This window comes from Saccopteryx leptura, chromosome 1 (assembly GCF_036850995.1).
Source record: "Saccopteryx leptura isolate mSacLep1 chromosome 1, mSacLep1_pri_phased_curated, whole genome shotgun sequence".
Lineage (NCBI taxonomy): Eukaryota > Metazoa > Chordata > Mammalia > Chiroptera > Emballonuridae > Saccopteryx > Saccopteryx leptura.
The window spans coordinates 383,469,636-383,485,549 of NC_089503.1; the positions used below are offsets into that span (position 1 = coordinate 383,469,636).

The window sequence follows — 15,914 nt, forward strand, 5'->3', positions numbered from 1 at the left end:
TGTGTGTATGAGGATTAAAGAGAGAAGACAAGAGTCATTCCAGGGAGGAAACACACACACTGAAGTAGGACGAAGAATGTATTCCATCTCCAACCCTCCTCGCCTCTCTAGGTATTTTTAATCTATTTTTATTTGGTTTCACTAATTTGTCTCTCATTTTCTATGTGTACTAATTTAGATTGTTCTGTTGATGGAATGCAGTTATTGAACAGATGGAGAAAGTCTGCAGGGAGATGAGGGGGTGGGGTGGGGTGGATCTAAAGGCCAAGCAACAGGGAGATGTTTATCTAAGTTAAAAAAGACCTTAGAGATCGTCCCGTTCCATCTTTCACCCAAATCTATAACTTTTGCATATATGGCATAAAGGCTGCTTGTATTTTTAGAATATCAGTATTCATCTAACACACCAAATATGTACTGAGAAATGGGGGAAATCCTCTGAAAATATATCTTTCAACAGGGAAAAAACATGAAGAAGAAAAAAATTAATACTGTTGTTTATGAATCTAAAGAACTCCTGAAGCCCTCTCCCAAAGTAACGAATTGTTGCAAATCACTGGGGGTGAAATACAGTTTTCAGAAGGCATACATGACCAGACTTGCCAGCGACCAGCCAGTTTCAGCCATGTCCAGAAACCCAGGTAAGAGATTTATATTAAACTAAAAGAAATATTTTTCTTGGTATTGGAGACACAAATTTGGGCATTAAATGGATTACTTCAACATTTAACTGTAGGAAGACAGTGCTAAATCTATTTATCAAAGTTCTATGAGCTAAAAATCTAAAACTGACTTTGCTCTATGGTATAAAATGTCTTAGTTTTTATTAGCCCTGAATCAGTGATGTGATAACTAATTAAGATGATCCCAAAGCAACTTAAATAGATCAAATTTATCTTTTAAGAAAAACTTGTCTTTAAACTTGACCTGACAATGTCTGCACTTACTTTCTATTTAAAATTTTTTTAAAAATATTTATTTTATTGATTTTAGAGAGAGGAAAGGATGGGAGGAGAGGGGGGGAGAGAGAGGGAGGGAGGGAGAGAGGCAGGGACATCAATCTGTTCCTGTATGTGCCCTGATTGGGGATGGAAGTGGCAATTTCTGCGCTTTAGGACGATGCTCTAACCAAGCTATACAGCCAGGGCTATTTTTTATTTTTTATCACTATTTTAAAATTGCTTTTAGAGAGACAGAGAGGAAGAGGCAGGAGAAAGAGAGAGAGAGAGAGAGAGAGAGAGAGAAATAGGAAAACATTCATTTTGTTGTTCCACTTAATTGTGCATTCATGGGTCATTTCTCGTATGTGCCCTGCATGGGGATTGAACCCTCAACCTTTGTGTTTCTGGACAATGCTCTAGCAGACTGAGCTAGCTGGCTAGGGCCTGTCTGCATTCTTAAGGTAGGGAAAATTCAGTTTGGAGACCTTCTTGATTTTGCCAGTACAGAAAAGAATTGAAGGAAAAATTAACTTGAAATTTAGTTTTGCAAAAAATATGTGACTCCTAAATGTCCCAGACTGTTGGAAATTTCGTCTTATGCTTTGAAGAGCATTAAAGAACTTTGGGGTCAAATTTATGGGTTTTTATGACTTTTAGATTAAAATATGCTAGACACATGAAAGGTATTATCAAAACTAATCCCAAACTATTCTCCAATTTCAAAAGAATCACATGCCACTGAGAAAGTGGAAATTTCAAGCATTGTGATAAATAAGCCTTTGGCCACCAATATCAAATACGGAATCTATTTCCCAGAGAGCGCTCTATTGACATAAATATTGAATTTTCATCTGTTCAAGTGTAAACAATTCTCAAAGCCTGAGATCCTGTCACCTGTGAATAACATATTTTAAAATTGAGATGTAATTCATACTCCGCGAAGTTCAATCTTCTCAAGCGCACAGTTCAGTAGTTTTTTGTTTTTTTAGCATTGTTCACAAAGTGGTGCAATCACTATTCTAGAACTTATATTTTACTTAAATCTTTGGCAGCACGTTTCCACGCTCACTGGACCGCCTGGTCCTCAGCGCCCTCTGTCAAGCTGATGGGGACGTTCCGAGGTGCCCGTGTGGGCGGTTACCACTTTCACCCAAAATGCTTTCCTAATCAGTTTCACCTCAAAAGGAGAAACAGGGTGAAGAATTAACAACGCTACCACCTTTGACTTACAGAGTGGCAGCCTACAACCTGATCCCCACGTTTGTCCCCGTGCCTAGAACTCCCCCGGCGGCGGCCCGTGCGTGGACTCTCACCCGTGCGGGCGCTAGCCGCCGGCGGGTCCCCGGGGAGAGGCGGGCGCTAGCCGCCGGCGGGTCCCCGGGGAGAGGCGGGCGCTAGCCGCCGGCGGGTCCCCGGGGAGAGGCGGGCGCTAGCCGCCGGCGGGTCCCCGGGGAGAGGCGGGCGCGCCGGCCTCCCCCTTCCCCGGCGCGCTGCTCCCGGCCCAGCAGGCAGCAGCGCCTTTCATCCTAATGTTTCCGGCTCTCGCTTAAGAAATGGGAAGTGCAGACTGAAATGAGAGAGGCAGTGATGACAGGGATGTGGAGCTGTTACTCCGGCGCCCAGAATGACAAAGCTAGGGTAGCCGGACCTCGGGGCCGGGCAATGCACCTCCGGGCCGGGCGTCCCCGCCTCCCGCTCCGCTCAGAGTCGGGTGCGGATTCCGCGCGCTGTTGCCGGCTCGGGAGACCGCCCCGGGCCCAGCGCGCTCCCCATTGGCCGCCGCGGGCCCACGTGACCTCCGCACACAGCGCTCGCGGCGCGCACGCTCCGCCCCCTCGACCAGGCATCTGGCTCCCGCTGCAGCGCGTGCGCCCGGCTGCGGGATGCCCTGCAGAGGATCGGGGAAGCTTTCCTTAAACGAATAAACAAAAGCCCCAAGTACTACTGTCCAAAGTAAAGAAAGCTCTTAGTGGGAAAACTGATTGTCGTGCAGGTCTCCTTACCCGCTCTGTGGCTTTGGCCCTGGGCTGCGACGCAGACTGGAAATGGAAATGACCAGCCTCTATTGGCCGCAAAGTAGCTTGCTGAGGCCAAACTTGATCTGCTACTTTGTTGACGTCTACGCGTACGACCAACTCTTTAGGGAAAAAGAAAACAATTTTTGTGTGGGGAACCTAGAGCCACTTTTTTTCTTAGAGAAGGTGAAGGGGTGGGTCGACTCCTGGGAAGTCCAGAGAAACCATTCTGAGCAGTCACTTAAGGGGAGTTAGAAACTCCTGGGAAAGCAAACGAGTAAAAGCAAAAAGAGATCTTGCCCATCTTGAAAAATGTAATAATTACTGATAGGAAGGGGAAGAGTTTCAAGAAGCCATATCTATGTCTATTTCCGTGAGCATGTAACTAGATAGTATACATGGTATGTAATTGTAGAAGTCAATACAGAGCCCAGAGATTAGCAGTTTTCCTTCTTCGAGAGTGCTTGGATGCTCCTTCTGCCTATTTTTCTTCTAAGGCTTACCAACAATCTCCCTCCTCCTCTAGGAAACATTTTCGCCTTTCTTTTTCTTATTCATTCAAGAAAGTACGAGGGGGCATACTACATTGCAGGCACTGTGCTAGGTTCTGGGGTGACAATGGTGAGCAAAAACAATAACAGCCCTTCTCTCCTGGAACTGCAGTCTGGGTAAAGGAGGCAGGTGGCCGTGAACTACCCGTCCCAGTGTTGAACATAATGTAAGTTCTAAGACATGTCCAGGTGCTGTGATGAAACTTTGACCTAGCAGGTGAGGGAAATCTTTCCTCAACAGGTAACCCTGAACCCACACCTTAGGGGAGGTGAGAGTTGCAGGCAGAATGAACAGCTTGTGCAAAGGAGCGCAGTCAGCCCCTCCCTTTCCAAAGACTGCCTGTCTCAACATTGGTGGATTGTCGGTGGACGCCCCCAACGCAGAAGAAAATATTGTGCCCCTTAAAAAAAAAAGAGGGAAAATCAAAATACATGTTAACCATATTTTTAAATAAATAAAAAAGTATTATGTATTATTCATGTTATAATTGGACATATGAAACCAAACTGGTTGTCATTAGAAAAAAGTATAAAGTTGGGGTTTTCTTCAGAAGTCAGGGCCCAGGGCGCGCACCCAGTGTACCCACCCTTAAATCCACCTCTGTGTCTCAACCATTTCCACTAATGCATTCTTATTAATTAATGCATTAACACATGCATTAGTCCTGCCTCTTATTCTCAGAAGACACTTTTTTTTCTTTCAATTTCGAGTTCTTAAGAAGTAACTTGTGCCTGACCAGGTGGTGGTGCAGTGGATAGAGCGTCGGACTGGGATGCAGAGGACCCAGGTTCAAGACCCCAAGGTCGCCAGCTTGAGCACGGGCTCATCTGGTTTGAGCAAAGCTTGGACCCAAGGTCGCTGGCTTGAGCAAGGGCTTACTCGGTCTGCTGAAGGCCCACGGTCAAGGCACATATGAGAAAGCAATCAATGAGCAGCTAAGGTGTCACAACAAAAAACTGATGATTGCCTGACCTGTGGTGGCGCAGTGGATAAAAGCGTCGACCTGGAATGCTGAGGTTGCCGGTTCAAAACCCTGGGCTTGCCCAGTCAAGGCACATATGGGAGTTGAAGCTTCCTGCTCCTCCCCCCCCCCCCTCTCTCCTCTAAAATGAATAAATAGGCCTGACCTGAGGTGGCGCAGTGGATCAAGCGTTGACCTGGAACACTGAGGTCGCTGGTTCAAAACCCTGGGCTTGCCCGGTCAAGGCACATATGGGAGTTGACGCTTCCTGCTCCTCCCCCCTCCTCTCTCTCTCTCTCTCTCTCTCTCTCTCTCTCTGTCTCTCTTCTCTAACATGAATAAATAAATAAAAATAATTTAAAATAAAATGAATAAATAAAAAAAAATAATTAAAAAACAAAAACTGATGATTGATGCTTCTCATCTCTCTCCGTTCCTGTCTGTCTCCCTATCTATCCCTCTCTCTGACTCTTTCTCTGTCTCTGTAAAAAAAAAGAAGTAACTCGTAACCTGTTATTATCGATATAGACGATTATCCAATAGGATAGTCTAGTATAAACACATCTAATATACATGATCACTTCTGTTGTTTTACATAATAAAAACATGCAATGATTATAACAAAATGTAGAATATGATGTCTCTCAATAAAAGTAAAAGTACTATAGCTATTCAAAGTGCTGAGAGATCATATTATTTCAGAAGACTCAAAAAAGGCATCTAAGAGACAGTAATTATGATAAACAAATTACTAATTCGAAATGACTTGTAACAGTGGCTGACATATTATAAGTGCTATGGAAATGTTTACCTAAAAATACGTTTTCATGGCTGGAAAACTAAAGAATATGAAAAGGTACATAGTGAAAAGTCTCTCCTGTGTTTCTGTCTCCCATCTGCTCAGTTCCCATTCTCATCACTCCCCAGCATAGGCAACCATTGTTCTTAGACCATAGGATTTTATGCAGATACGAACAATTGTGAACAGACAGACAGGAAGGGAGAGAGATAAGAAGCATCAACTCTTCGTTGCAGCACCTTAGCTGCTCATTGATTGCTTTTTCACATGTGCCTTGACCGTGGGGCTACAGCAGACCGAATGACCCCTTGCTCAAGCCTGTGACCTTGGGCTCAAGCTAGTGAGCCTTGCTCAAACCAGATGAGCCCGCGTGCAAGCTGGCGACCTCGGGGTCTCGAACCTGGGTCCTCCACGTCCCAGTCCAATGCTTTATCCACTGTGCCACTGCCTGGTCAGGCGTGAACATAGATTTTTATATTTCCTCTTTTTAGACAAAAGGGAGCACATTAAGTAGACTGTTCTTGCTTGCTTTCTCAGTTAACAGTATGATTTGGAGAGCTTTCTGCATTAATCCTTACAGAGCGACCTCATTCTTATTTACCATGGGATAATATTTCATTGTGTGTATACACCATCATTTATTTAAATAGTTTCCTATTGCTGTATATTTGAGTGGTTTCCAATCACCTAATATTGAAACCAACACTACAACAAATAACCTTGAACGTATTTATAAAATTTGGTAAATAAATAGGTTACCCCCCAGAGAGATTGTACCAGTTGATACTCTCACTACCAATCCAGGCTTCGATAAGATTCTATACCAAAAGAGTTTAAAATATGTGAATTGGCATTATTGTTGCTATTTTTTTTCATTATTGTTGCTATTTTACAACTAAATGCAAGGAGAACTGTCTTCAAGACAAACTAAAAGGCAGAGCTGTCCTTAGATTAATATACAGGGTAGCCATTCTCCACCCCCTTACCCGACTGCATCTTTACCATCACAATCAACAACACTGGGTGAGTAACTTCTGTGTGTAGGGAACTGAACTAGGTCTCGGAGTTATGAAATGGATACATGCCCTCAAGGGTTTCATCATTCAGTTGGTCAGAGGTGCACAAACTATAAACAGTTATTATGTTGAGCTCCAGATTGCAAAGCACACCTCTTGCTTTCTGCACACTCAGTTCTTGGTTGCATCAGGTCTCCAGGCTCTACCCCTCTGCCCCTTTTGTAATCCCTCTTCCTAATGCAGATAATGGGCTAGAGTTTGCATTTCCCAGGTGACAATTACTTCATCAGTTAAATAGTTTCAAATCATTATGCATTTGAGTGACACAGGCAGGGCTGGCCCTACACTCTTTGTCTTTTTAATTTTTTATTTATTGATTTTAGAGAGAGAGGAAAGGACAGCTAGATGATAGATGATAGATAGATAGATACATAGATACATAGATGATAGATAGAGATAAAAAAAACATTGACTTGTTGTTCCACTTGTTTATGCATTGATTGGTTTACTCTTATCTGTGCCCTGACCTGAGGACAACACTCTAACTGAGCTACCCGGCCAGGGCCCTAAACTCTTTCTGAAGTAGGTGACATTTGTTTGGAGGATCTCCCCACTCTCTCCCTTTTCTTCTCTCTGACACCTTCTCTCCTCGGCCCTCATTGGTGCCCTCACCTTTGCCAGGTAACTGTCAGAAAATCCTTGTGGAGTGTTAACTAATCATCCATGTGGTATTTCACAATGGCTTGAGGCAGAGAGAGTATGTGTCTGTCTGTCTCAGGATACTCTTGAGAACAAGAACAGAAACTGAAACGACAGGCAGTAAGGTTGCAATGTTGACCCAAGGGCCATATATCTCACCGACTAGTGAAGCCGCCTGGTTAGGGGCTCACCCTTGGCTGAGCTGAATTAACGCACTAAGACTGTCCCTCTTCATCCCGTCCTCTCCCGCGGACACTTCGCTCTGCTGTAGGGTCCTGGAGCGGTGGGGAGCGTGCTCTCGGAGCTCTTAACTTTCAAACTCAGCTGGCACGGCAGTATCGGTTGTTTTTCCAATTGTATCCCCCACCCCCACCCCCTGCTGCACGAGCCTCTGCCCTTTCCACTCGGGTTGCAGTGATTCTTGCTAGTTGCCCCAGGTATTTAAAAGTGTGGCTTTGGGTAATGCTGCTGCTTTTTTTGCATTAAGGTTTTTAATCAGGCCGTGGCTCAGTAGTTCAATTGGTTAGCGCATCGTCCTGATACACTAAAGTTGTGGTTCGATCCCGGGTCAGGGCATTTATAAGAATCAACCAATGAATGCATAAATAAGTGGAACGACAAATCAATGGTGTTTCTTTCTTTCTCTCTCTCCCTCCCTCCATCCTTTTCTCTTTTCTTCCCTCTGTCTGAAATAATTAATAAAAAAAATTAAAAATATCTTAATCGAAGCAACTTTTATGTTCATGGAAACAAATCTAGTACTGGGAGCTTATGGTGGAAAGGGCCTAACGCAGTCTGACAAATCGAAGGCCTTCTGTGAAGCTTTGTTGAGCGAATGAATGACTGAATACAAAGTCAGTATCCAGCCTCTCTCTCCCTCTCATCTCCACACTCCGCTGTTCCACACTCCACAGAGGGCAACTCTTTACTTGGCCATATTTCCCAGTTTTCTAGATCTGTGATTTCCACCCATGGCTCTATGTCAGAAGCACCTGAGGAGCTTAAAAAAAGTTACCTATGTGTTGTTTTATCTCCCGACCAACAAAATTGTCTTTTTTTTTAAGTCTCTAAGCTGATAGTCATGTACAGCCAGAGCTGCGAACAACTGCTTTATTCCTTTGTCTCTTCATTTATTGATGCCACTCATTGATTCCTAGACCTGTCAGATGAGGTGTAGCTCATAGTACACCCTCTCGTTCCATGTTTGATAGTTAAATTATTATTTTATTTATTTATTTATTTATTTTTTGTATTTTTCTGAAGCTGGAAACAGAGACAGTCAGACAGACTCCCGCATGCGCCCTACCGGGATCCACCCGGCACGCCCACCAGGGGCGAAGCTCTGCCCACCAGGGGGCGATGCTCTGCCCCTCCGGGGCGTCGCTCTGCCGCGACCAGAGCCACTCTAGCACCTGGGGCAGAGGCCAAGGAGCCATCCCCAGCGCCCGGGCCATCTTTGCTCCAATGGAGTCTTGGCTGCGGGAGGGGAAGAGAGAGACAGAGAGGAAGGAGGGGGGGTGGAGAAGCAAATGGGCGCCTCTCCTATGTGCCCTGGCCGGGAATTGAACCTGGGTCCCCCGCACGCCAGGCCAACGCTCTACCGCTGAGCCAACCGGCCAGGGCCTAAAATTATTATTTTAATACTTCTGGTTTTTTGTCTATATAACTTAAATAATTTATTTTAAAACTTTTTTTTTTAAGTGAGAGGAGGGGAGATAGACAGACTCCTGCATGTTCCCCAACCAGGGTTCACCTGGCAACCCCTGCTTGGGGCTGATGCTCAAACCAACTGAGCTATCTTCAGTGCCTGGGGCTGAGGCTTGAACCAATCACCTGAGCCACTGGCTGCAAGAAGGGAGGAGAGAGAGAAGAGGGAGGGGAAGGGAAGAGAAGCAGATGGTTGCTTCTCATGTGTGCCCTGACTGGGAATCGAACCTGGGACCTCCGCACATGGAGCCAACTGGCCAGGGCCTGTTTTGTTGCTGTTCTTCATAAATACTATTTTGCTTGAAACTTCCCCTGTGGGAGGTTAGGATAAACTTTTCTTTTCTTTGGGTACAACTTTAGGACCCTCGCCAGCCAGAAAGAGAATGCACATCAAGGTCAAATATATCTTTTTTTTCTCCTGTTTTTTGAAGGCGGTGATGATTGTTTTCGCTTCCTGTTTTACAACTCTGATCAGTTTTCTTCTTTATATTTCTGTTAGTGACTATTTTCAGCCACTTCAGTACCCCGTCCCAGCAGATGGCCTCGTTTCTGTTCCATGTAGAAAATCAATATCATCACGGCCAGACACCTGAGTCTCCTCTCCCTGGGTTCCAGACCTCCCTATGGGAACATCACGCCTTCTCTCCTCTCCTAGCTCCCAAGAAAGAGTCCCGCCCCTCCTGTCAAAGCTCATTCTCCCGCGTGTTTTTGCCGCAACAATTTGACCTCCATTGTCTTCTGTTTTCCATCACTCCTGCTCCGATTTCACTCCTCAACCTACAAACCTGCTCAAAACTCTCAGAAAATTTCTTCAATGCACCTCCTCTTCTTGCCACTGCCTTTCTCTCTCATTTCTTTATCAGGGTATCTCTTAGAAGAGGAGTCCACACTTACTGATGCCAAATCTAGTCTGGTAACTCAAATGCACACTTCTCTGCTTTGCGAACTATTTTTTATCCTTACTGCATTCTCTTTTGTTATACTTCAGTCCTGGGTGATATCAGCAATCTTTTTAAAAGGTTCTATTTTTCCACCCCGGCCAGGTAGCTCAGCTAGTTAGGGCATTGTCTCCATACGCCACGGTTGTGGGTTCAATCCCCATTCAGGGCACAATACAAGAATCAAGTAATGAATGTATAAATAAGTGGAACAACAAATCGATGTTTCTCTCTCTCTCTCTCTCTCTCTCTCTTTCTCCCTTCCACTCTCTAAAATCAATTTTTAAAATTATATAAAAAAGGATCAACTTGTCCTTGCTAAGAGACTTTGAGCCTTCCAGATATTGTTTAGGAGTCCTGATAAATTTAACCAAATTGCTTTAAAATTGTTATTCGGGTTAAGAATTGTTAGGAATTGAACATTCCACTATGATACGTTTGTGATTGATTATGAGAGGGCATGTCCTTTGAGATGGGGCAACTACTGCTGATTTTGTATTTGAAACATTTAAATATTCAAAGTGATCGAACTAATGCCCCAAAGTCCTCCTGAAAGAAGCCACTTTCTGCAACTAAAAGAAGAGGTCAAGTGAGTTTGAGAAGGAGCCTTAAGTTCCGGGGAGGTGGTTTGTCTCTGGAAAAGGGGAGCGTGTGTTTTCCAATCTGGAAGCAAAAGGTCCAGCACGTGAAGAGGCCCAGACGACTAGTCCCCCATCTTCACTTTTGTCCATCTGTTATATCTGTATTCCAACAATGAAAAGGTTGTGCGAACTCCCTTGACGCTCTGGAGTTTAGGGGTGGGGGCTAGCAGCCATAAAGACTATGTGTACTGGGCTGAGTCTTCCTGAGAGTAATCACCTCCCAGTCAACAAGGCACTTCCCTGAGATTGCTTAAAAGGATGCTTAGTCATATAGGGAAAGTGCTGCGAAGTTTAACACCAGGAAATATCATCTTAGGAAAAAAAAAAAAAACCCACCGTAAAACAATTCCTTTAAGTTTAAACCTAAGACACATTTTAATTTGCTTCACCTATGGACCATAAACTTACGGCGTGACCTTTCATTGTTTTCTGGACTTTCTCACTGCCTCTCCGCCCCTCTCCCACATGCTCTGTAATTTCCCCAACTTTTCAAGTACGCTGTGTCTGGTGTCAAGTCTCCGTGTCCCCTGGGGGCTTCCCAACTACGGCTGTCCTCTGGCGGCAGTTACCATCCAGGGACTTTCCTTCACGTGGGTGGGATCCACCTCTGGCTGGATCTTCTTTTTTTTTCTTGGTTTAGTCACGCTCTGTTTAGCCTGTTTTACAGGAATGCTTCCTCAAGAGCCTTCCGAAGAAATGGTGTGTGGGAGAAAGCTTCCTGGGTCCTTGCCTGTGTGCCAGCGCTTTCCCCCATGGCTCACGCGGTCTAGAGCTCAGCAAGGCTGAGAATTCTAGTCTGATGATACGTTTTTAGAGGACATTAGTGTTTTACTGTATGTCTTCTAGTATCATTGTTGATGAGAGAGTCCGCTGCCCAGCTAAACCCCACTTCTCTTTGGAGGTTTTTAGCATCTCCTTAGGCTTGAAGGGGTTTTGAAATTTCAATATGGTCAGGAGGTGAAGTTTCTATTCCCCCATTTGTTGTCCTGAGAATTTGATGGGGCTTTTACGTGTGTGTGTGTGTGTGTGTGTGTGTGTGTGTGTGTGTGTGTGTGTGTGTAAGGGGTACTTTCTAACCTTAAATTTGGTGTCCTTCAGCTCTGAGAAGCTGTCTTAGACAGTTTGTTCTGAATCTGTCCTCTATTTCTCTCTTTCTGGGAGGCTTATTAGCTAGATGCTGGTCTTTCCATAGTGGGACTCTTCTCTTGTTTTCTTCTCCCCTATTTTTCAACTTCAGATGCTTTTATTCTGAGTGATTTCCCCGCCTTTATTTTTTCAGACCATCAATTGCGTTTTTAAGTTTGGCAATTATACTTTTTCCATTTGAAAGAATGTTCCAGGATTATTCTTTTTCTCAGAGCATCCTCACACATACATATTAGCATTTGCAGCCCTGGGTGCCCCTGAGTGCCAACACGGTGGCCCCTAGCCCCGCGACCCAGGACTCCCCCGCCCCCACCCGGACCCGTCCCACGCGCGGGCTCAGCGGGGGACGAGTGGGAGGTCTGTATGGGGCCAGCGTTGCCGCCTGAGAGAGAGAGAGAGACAGACAGACAGACAGACAGACAGAAACGGAGAGAGGAGTGAGACCTAAGGCGCGAGTCCAGAACCCCTCACCTGTCTGTCTGGGCGGCTGGAACGTTAGCTGCGCCTGGAAACAGGTTGCCTGGCTGTGACCCGCGCCACACCGCAGCGTCTTCTGCCACTGCGCTCTGTCAGCTGGGAGGTAGGGGTGGGGGCGTGGAGGGATTGAGCAAAAAGAGAGAAAGAGAAAAATTAAGGGACACAGGCAACAGTGTGGTCATTAAGGGGATGGTTAAAGGGGTGCAAATGGTGATGGGCAGACACTTGACTTGGGGGGTAACCATGCAGCACTGCAGTGTACAGATGTGTTGTAGCGCTGGGCACCCCAAACCTGTATAATTTTGTTAATAGTGTCACCCTCAATAAATTCAATTAAAAATAATTTCAGGCCCTGGCCGGTTGGCTCAGTGGTAGAGCGTCGGCCTGGCGTGCAGAAGTCCCGGGTTCGATTCCCGGCCAGGGCACACAGGAGAAGCGCCCATCTGCTTCTCCACCCCCCCCCCTCCTTCCTCTCTGTCTCTCTCTTCCCCTCCCGCAGCCGAGGCTCCATTGGAGCAAAGATGGCCCGGGCGCTGGGGATGGCTCCTTGGCCTCTGCCCCAGGCGCTAGAGTGGCTCTGGTCGGGACAGAGCGACGCCCCGGAGGGGCAGAGCGTCGCCCCCTGGTGGGCGTGCCGGGTGGATCCCCGTCGGGCGCATGCGGGAGTCTGTCTGACTGTCTCTCCCCGTTTCCAGCTTCAGAAAAATAAAAAATAAATAAAAAATAAAACAATAATTTCACACATTTTTTTCTATTCCTTGAATTCTGGCTGTTTTTTTGTTTGTTTGTTGTTTGTTTTTAGGATTACTGCTTTGTTTGTTTATCTGGTATCTCGTAGTCTGTGGTTCTTAAATTGCGATACTTTGTTACTTTGTTATTTTAAAGATATAGGGACTGGAGAGCTGGTAAGGTTTCTGTCTGCTGTGGTGTGAGTAGGGCTGTTTTCCTAGGTGGTGAGGTAGCTAACATTTATATACTGTTTATCCAGGTTCCAGACACTGTCCTGTGCAGGTTAAATATATTAACTCAATCATCTAAACAACCCCTCTCAGAGGAAGTTACTGTGGCATTTCATTAAGTTTAATATTTCATTGGTAGTAAGATGTACCATTATTTGGTTTACTACAAAAAAGGTAAGCAATGCTGTTGAAGTATGACACACTACAGATTAAAAATCACGTTCTGATTTTAGAAGCCTTAAAACATTCTTAGAATTGGTGAAATAATATATTCCTATTCACATTTTATGGTTGAAACTGAGGCATAGAGAGATCAAATAAATTCCTCCAGCTTCCAGAGTTTTCCTTGTAGCAGGTTTTACATTTGAACCGAAGTGATCTGGCTTCTGAATTTTACCACTGTGCCCGACAAATAGAGGGCTCTGAGTTGAGGGAAGGGAGGTTTTGGGGAGATGTTTAGGGAGCTTTCTGACCCCAGATTCCTCAAATACCAGAACAAAGGCCATCTAATCTGAGGCGCCAGCATCCCTAAAGAAGCTTTAGCTACTCCCATAGTATCTGTCCTCTTATTAGAAAAGGGAGGTCTGGGTTTGATTGATTGATTGATTGATCGATCGATTGACATTCCGTGCATTGAGTATAGTGCGCTGGGATAGCAGGGGCTCCAGGTGGTGCAGGTGATCCCCATCAGACCCCGGTCAGTGGTGTGTCTCTCAGCCTGGGGCCTTGGTGGGGTAGATGGGCTTCTAGCCGCAGGAGCCCCTGTGGTCGGTTCTTGGCATGTCCTCTGCCTAGCTCATGTGTCCGTATCTTGTCTCATTCCTTTCTGCCTTTCACAAACACGTCCAGAGTTCTCATCAACTGTTCGCCTTGCCTCCCATTCTCTTCATTGTGGCGCTTTTGTTCTTTTTCATACTTTACTATTTGGTGGGGTTTGGGAAGCTTTAGGAGAAATGAAGAGGCCAGTGCTTGTGCTCAGTCTTGAACCAGAAGCCCCTAGTAGACCTTCATTTTTTAGTGAACACAATCAGGATTGTAAAAGGATGATCACCCTATGAGAAAATCAAATATTCACATGCTAGCTGGCGGTGGAAGAGCCCTTATTAAACCTAGAGAGCGTGTTTGCTGGAAAGTTTCCCTAAATGCAGCTCAGGGGAGGGTTGGTCAAAGTTAGGATTCTCAAGGTACAACAATATTTTTAAAAGTTCCAATGCCTTGGCCCTGGCCGGTTGGCTCAGCGGTAGAGCGTCGGCCTGGCGTGCGGAAGTCCCGGGTTCAATTCCTGGCCAGGGCACACAGGAGAAGCGCCCACCTGCTTTTCCACCCCTCCCCCTCTCCTTCCTCTCTGTCTCTCTCTTTCCCTCCCGCAGCCAAGACTCCATTGGAGCAAAGATGGCCCCGGGCACTGAGGATGGCCCCATGGTGCTAGTGTGGCTCTGATCGCAACAGAGCGACGCCTGGATGGGCAGAGCATCACCCCCTGGTGGGCATGCCGGGTGGATCCCGGTGGGACACATGCGAGAGTCTGTCTGACTGCCTCCTGGTTTCCAGCTTCAGAAAAATACAAAAAAAAAAAGTTCCAATGTCTTGAGGCTTAATTTACTTTATACAGGAGGCTTTATTACAGAAAGATTAACAGTGAGATTTTTCCAAATTCCCCAGTAGGCCATTTAGACTATGGTTTCATTTTTGGAAGTCTGTATGCATATATACATACTCACTCAGATTTCAAGCACAAAATGAGATACTTATTCCCTCTGGATATTAAAGATGCAATACTTAGAAAATAATAGAGAGCTTTGCTTTTTAATTTCACTTATCTAAATGATCTGGTCACAAGACTTCTCACTTCAATACATGATCATTTTAGAACTTGGATGCAATGACTTGCTTCTTGTTATCTTATAATATTTCTTATAATATGGCCTAGCTATTTTGATGCATAAATGTCTTTAGCCAGCAAATAATGCCACGTATAGGTTGAGCACAACAGAACTCCATCCATTTTGCATTCAACTTTTATTAGGAATGGATTAATGACCAGAACCAAAAATATAAGACACTCGTATCAGGGACTTAATTTTTAAGTTTCACTTTCAGAGTCTGCCCCGAAGTCAGTTTATAGCCAACACAATCTCCTTCACAAGTGTATCGACCTTCGGCAGTTCTGGACAGTGATAATTAATGTAGTATTCATGATTACTTGTTTGGTTGCAGGGAGGAGAGACCCACTCTAGTCACCTCCAGAAAGCTGTGGTTTCTGGTGAGGGTGCTTATGAAAAAGAACTGAACTTGGAGGTTCAGGTTCTGAGGCAGTTGTGGGGTTAGTCTGCTTTTTTTGAGCCTTGGTTTCTTTCTGAGTGTCCGCCTGGCTCTTCTCTGTCAGCCAGCCTCCCCTGCCTCTCCTTTAAATGTGTCCTCCCCCTTCATAATTTTCACTGGCAAATGACTTTGACTTATTCTGGGCCCAACATAATCCTGTGCCATTTCTAGTCCCACTGCCAATGCTTCCCTTGGTCCCCTGAGTCTACGCTGAACAGAGAGGAAGGGACGCTGTTCTCTTTTGGCACTAGGTTCTGAGTACCTGGCTCACCAATAGATTATTGGTTATTGGGTCAGGTGTTCTCACAGCTGACCCAATCAGCTGTGAACTGGGGTGGCCCTGGCCGGTTGGCTCAGTGGTAGAGCATTGGCCCAGTGTGTGGAAGTCCTGAGTTTGACTCCCGGCCAGGGAACACAGGAGAAGTGCCCATCTGGTTCTTCAGCCTTCTCCTTCTCCTTTCTCTTTATCTCTTTATTCCCCTCCTGCAGCCAAGGCTCCATTGGAGCAAAGTTGGCCTGGGAGCTGAGGACCACTCCATGGCCTCTGCCTCAGGCACTAGAATGGCTCTGGTTGTAACGGAGCAACACCCCAGATGGGCCGAGCATCGCCCCCTTGTGGGCATGCCAGATGGATCCCGGTTGGGCGCATGCGGGAGTCTGTCTGCTGCCCTCCCTTTTCACTCCGGAAAAATACCAAAAATCCCCCCAAAACCAAAAACCCACAACAAAACAAAACCAAAA

At 45.6% G+C, this 15,914-nt stretch overlaps 1 protein-coding gene across 1 annotated transcript in view; it reads left to right on the plus strand.

Annotated features, from left to right (window-relative positions):
- The first annotated feature begins 469 nt into the window (after positions 1 to 469).
- Positions 470 to 15,914, plus strand: part of PXT1 (peroxisomal testis enriched protein 1) — a 30,285-nt gene continuing 14,840 nt past the window's right edge. The window contains exon 1 of the mRNA XM_066359556.1: positions 470 to 641. Coding sequence (XP_066215653.1) covers positions 470 to 641 — 172 coding nt within the window. The remainder of the gene's footprint in view (positions 642 to 15,914) is intronic.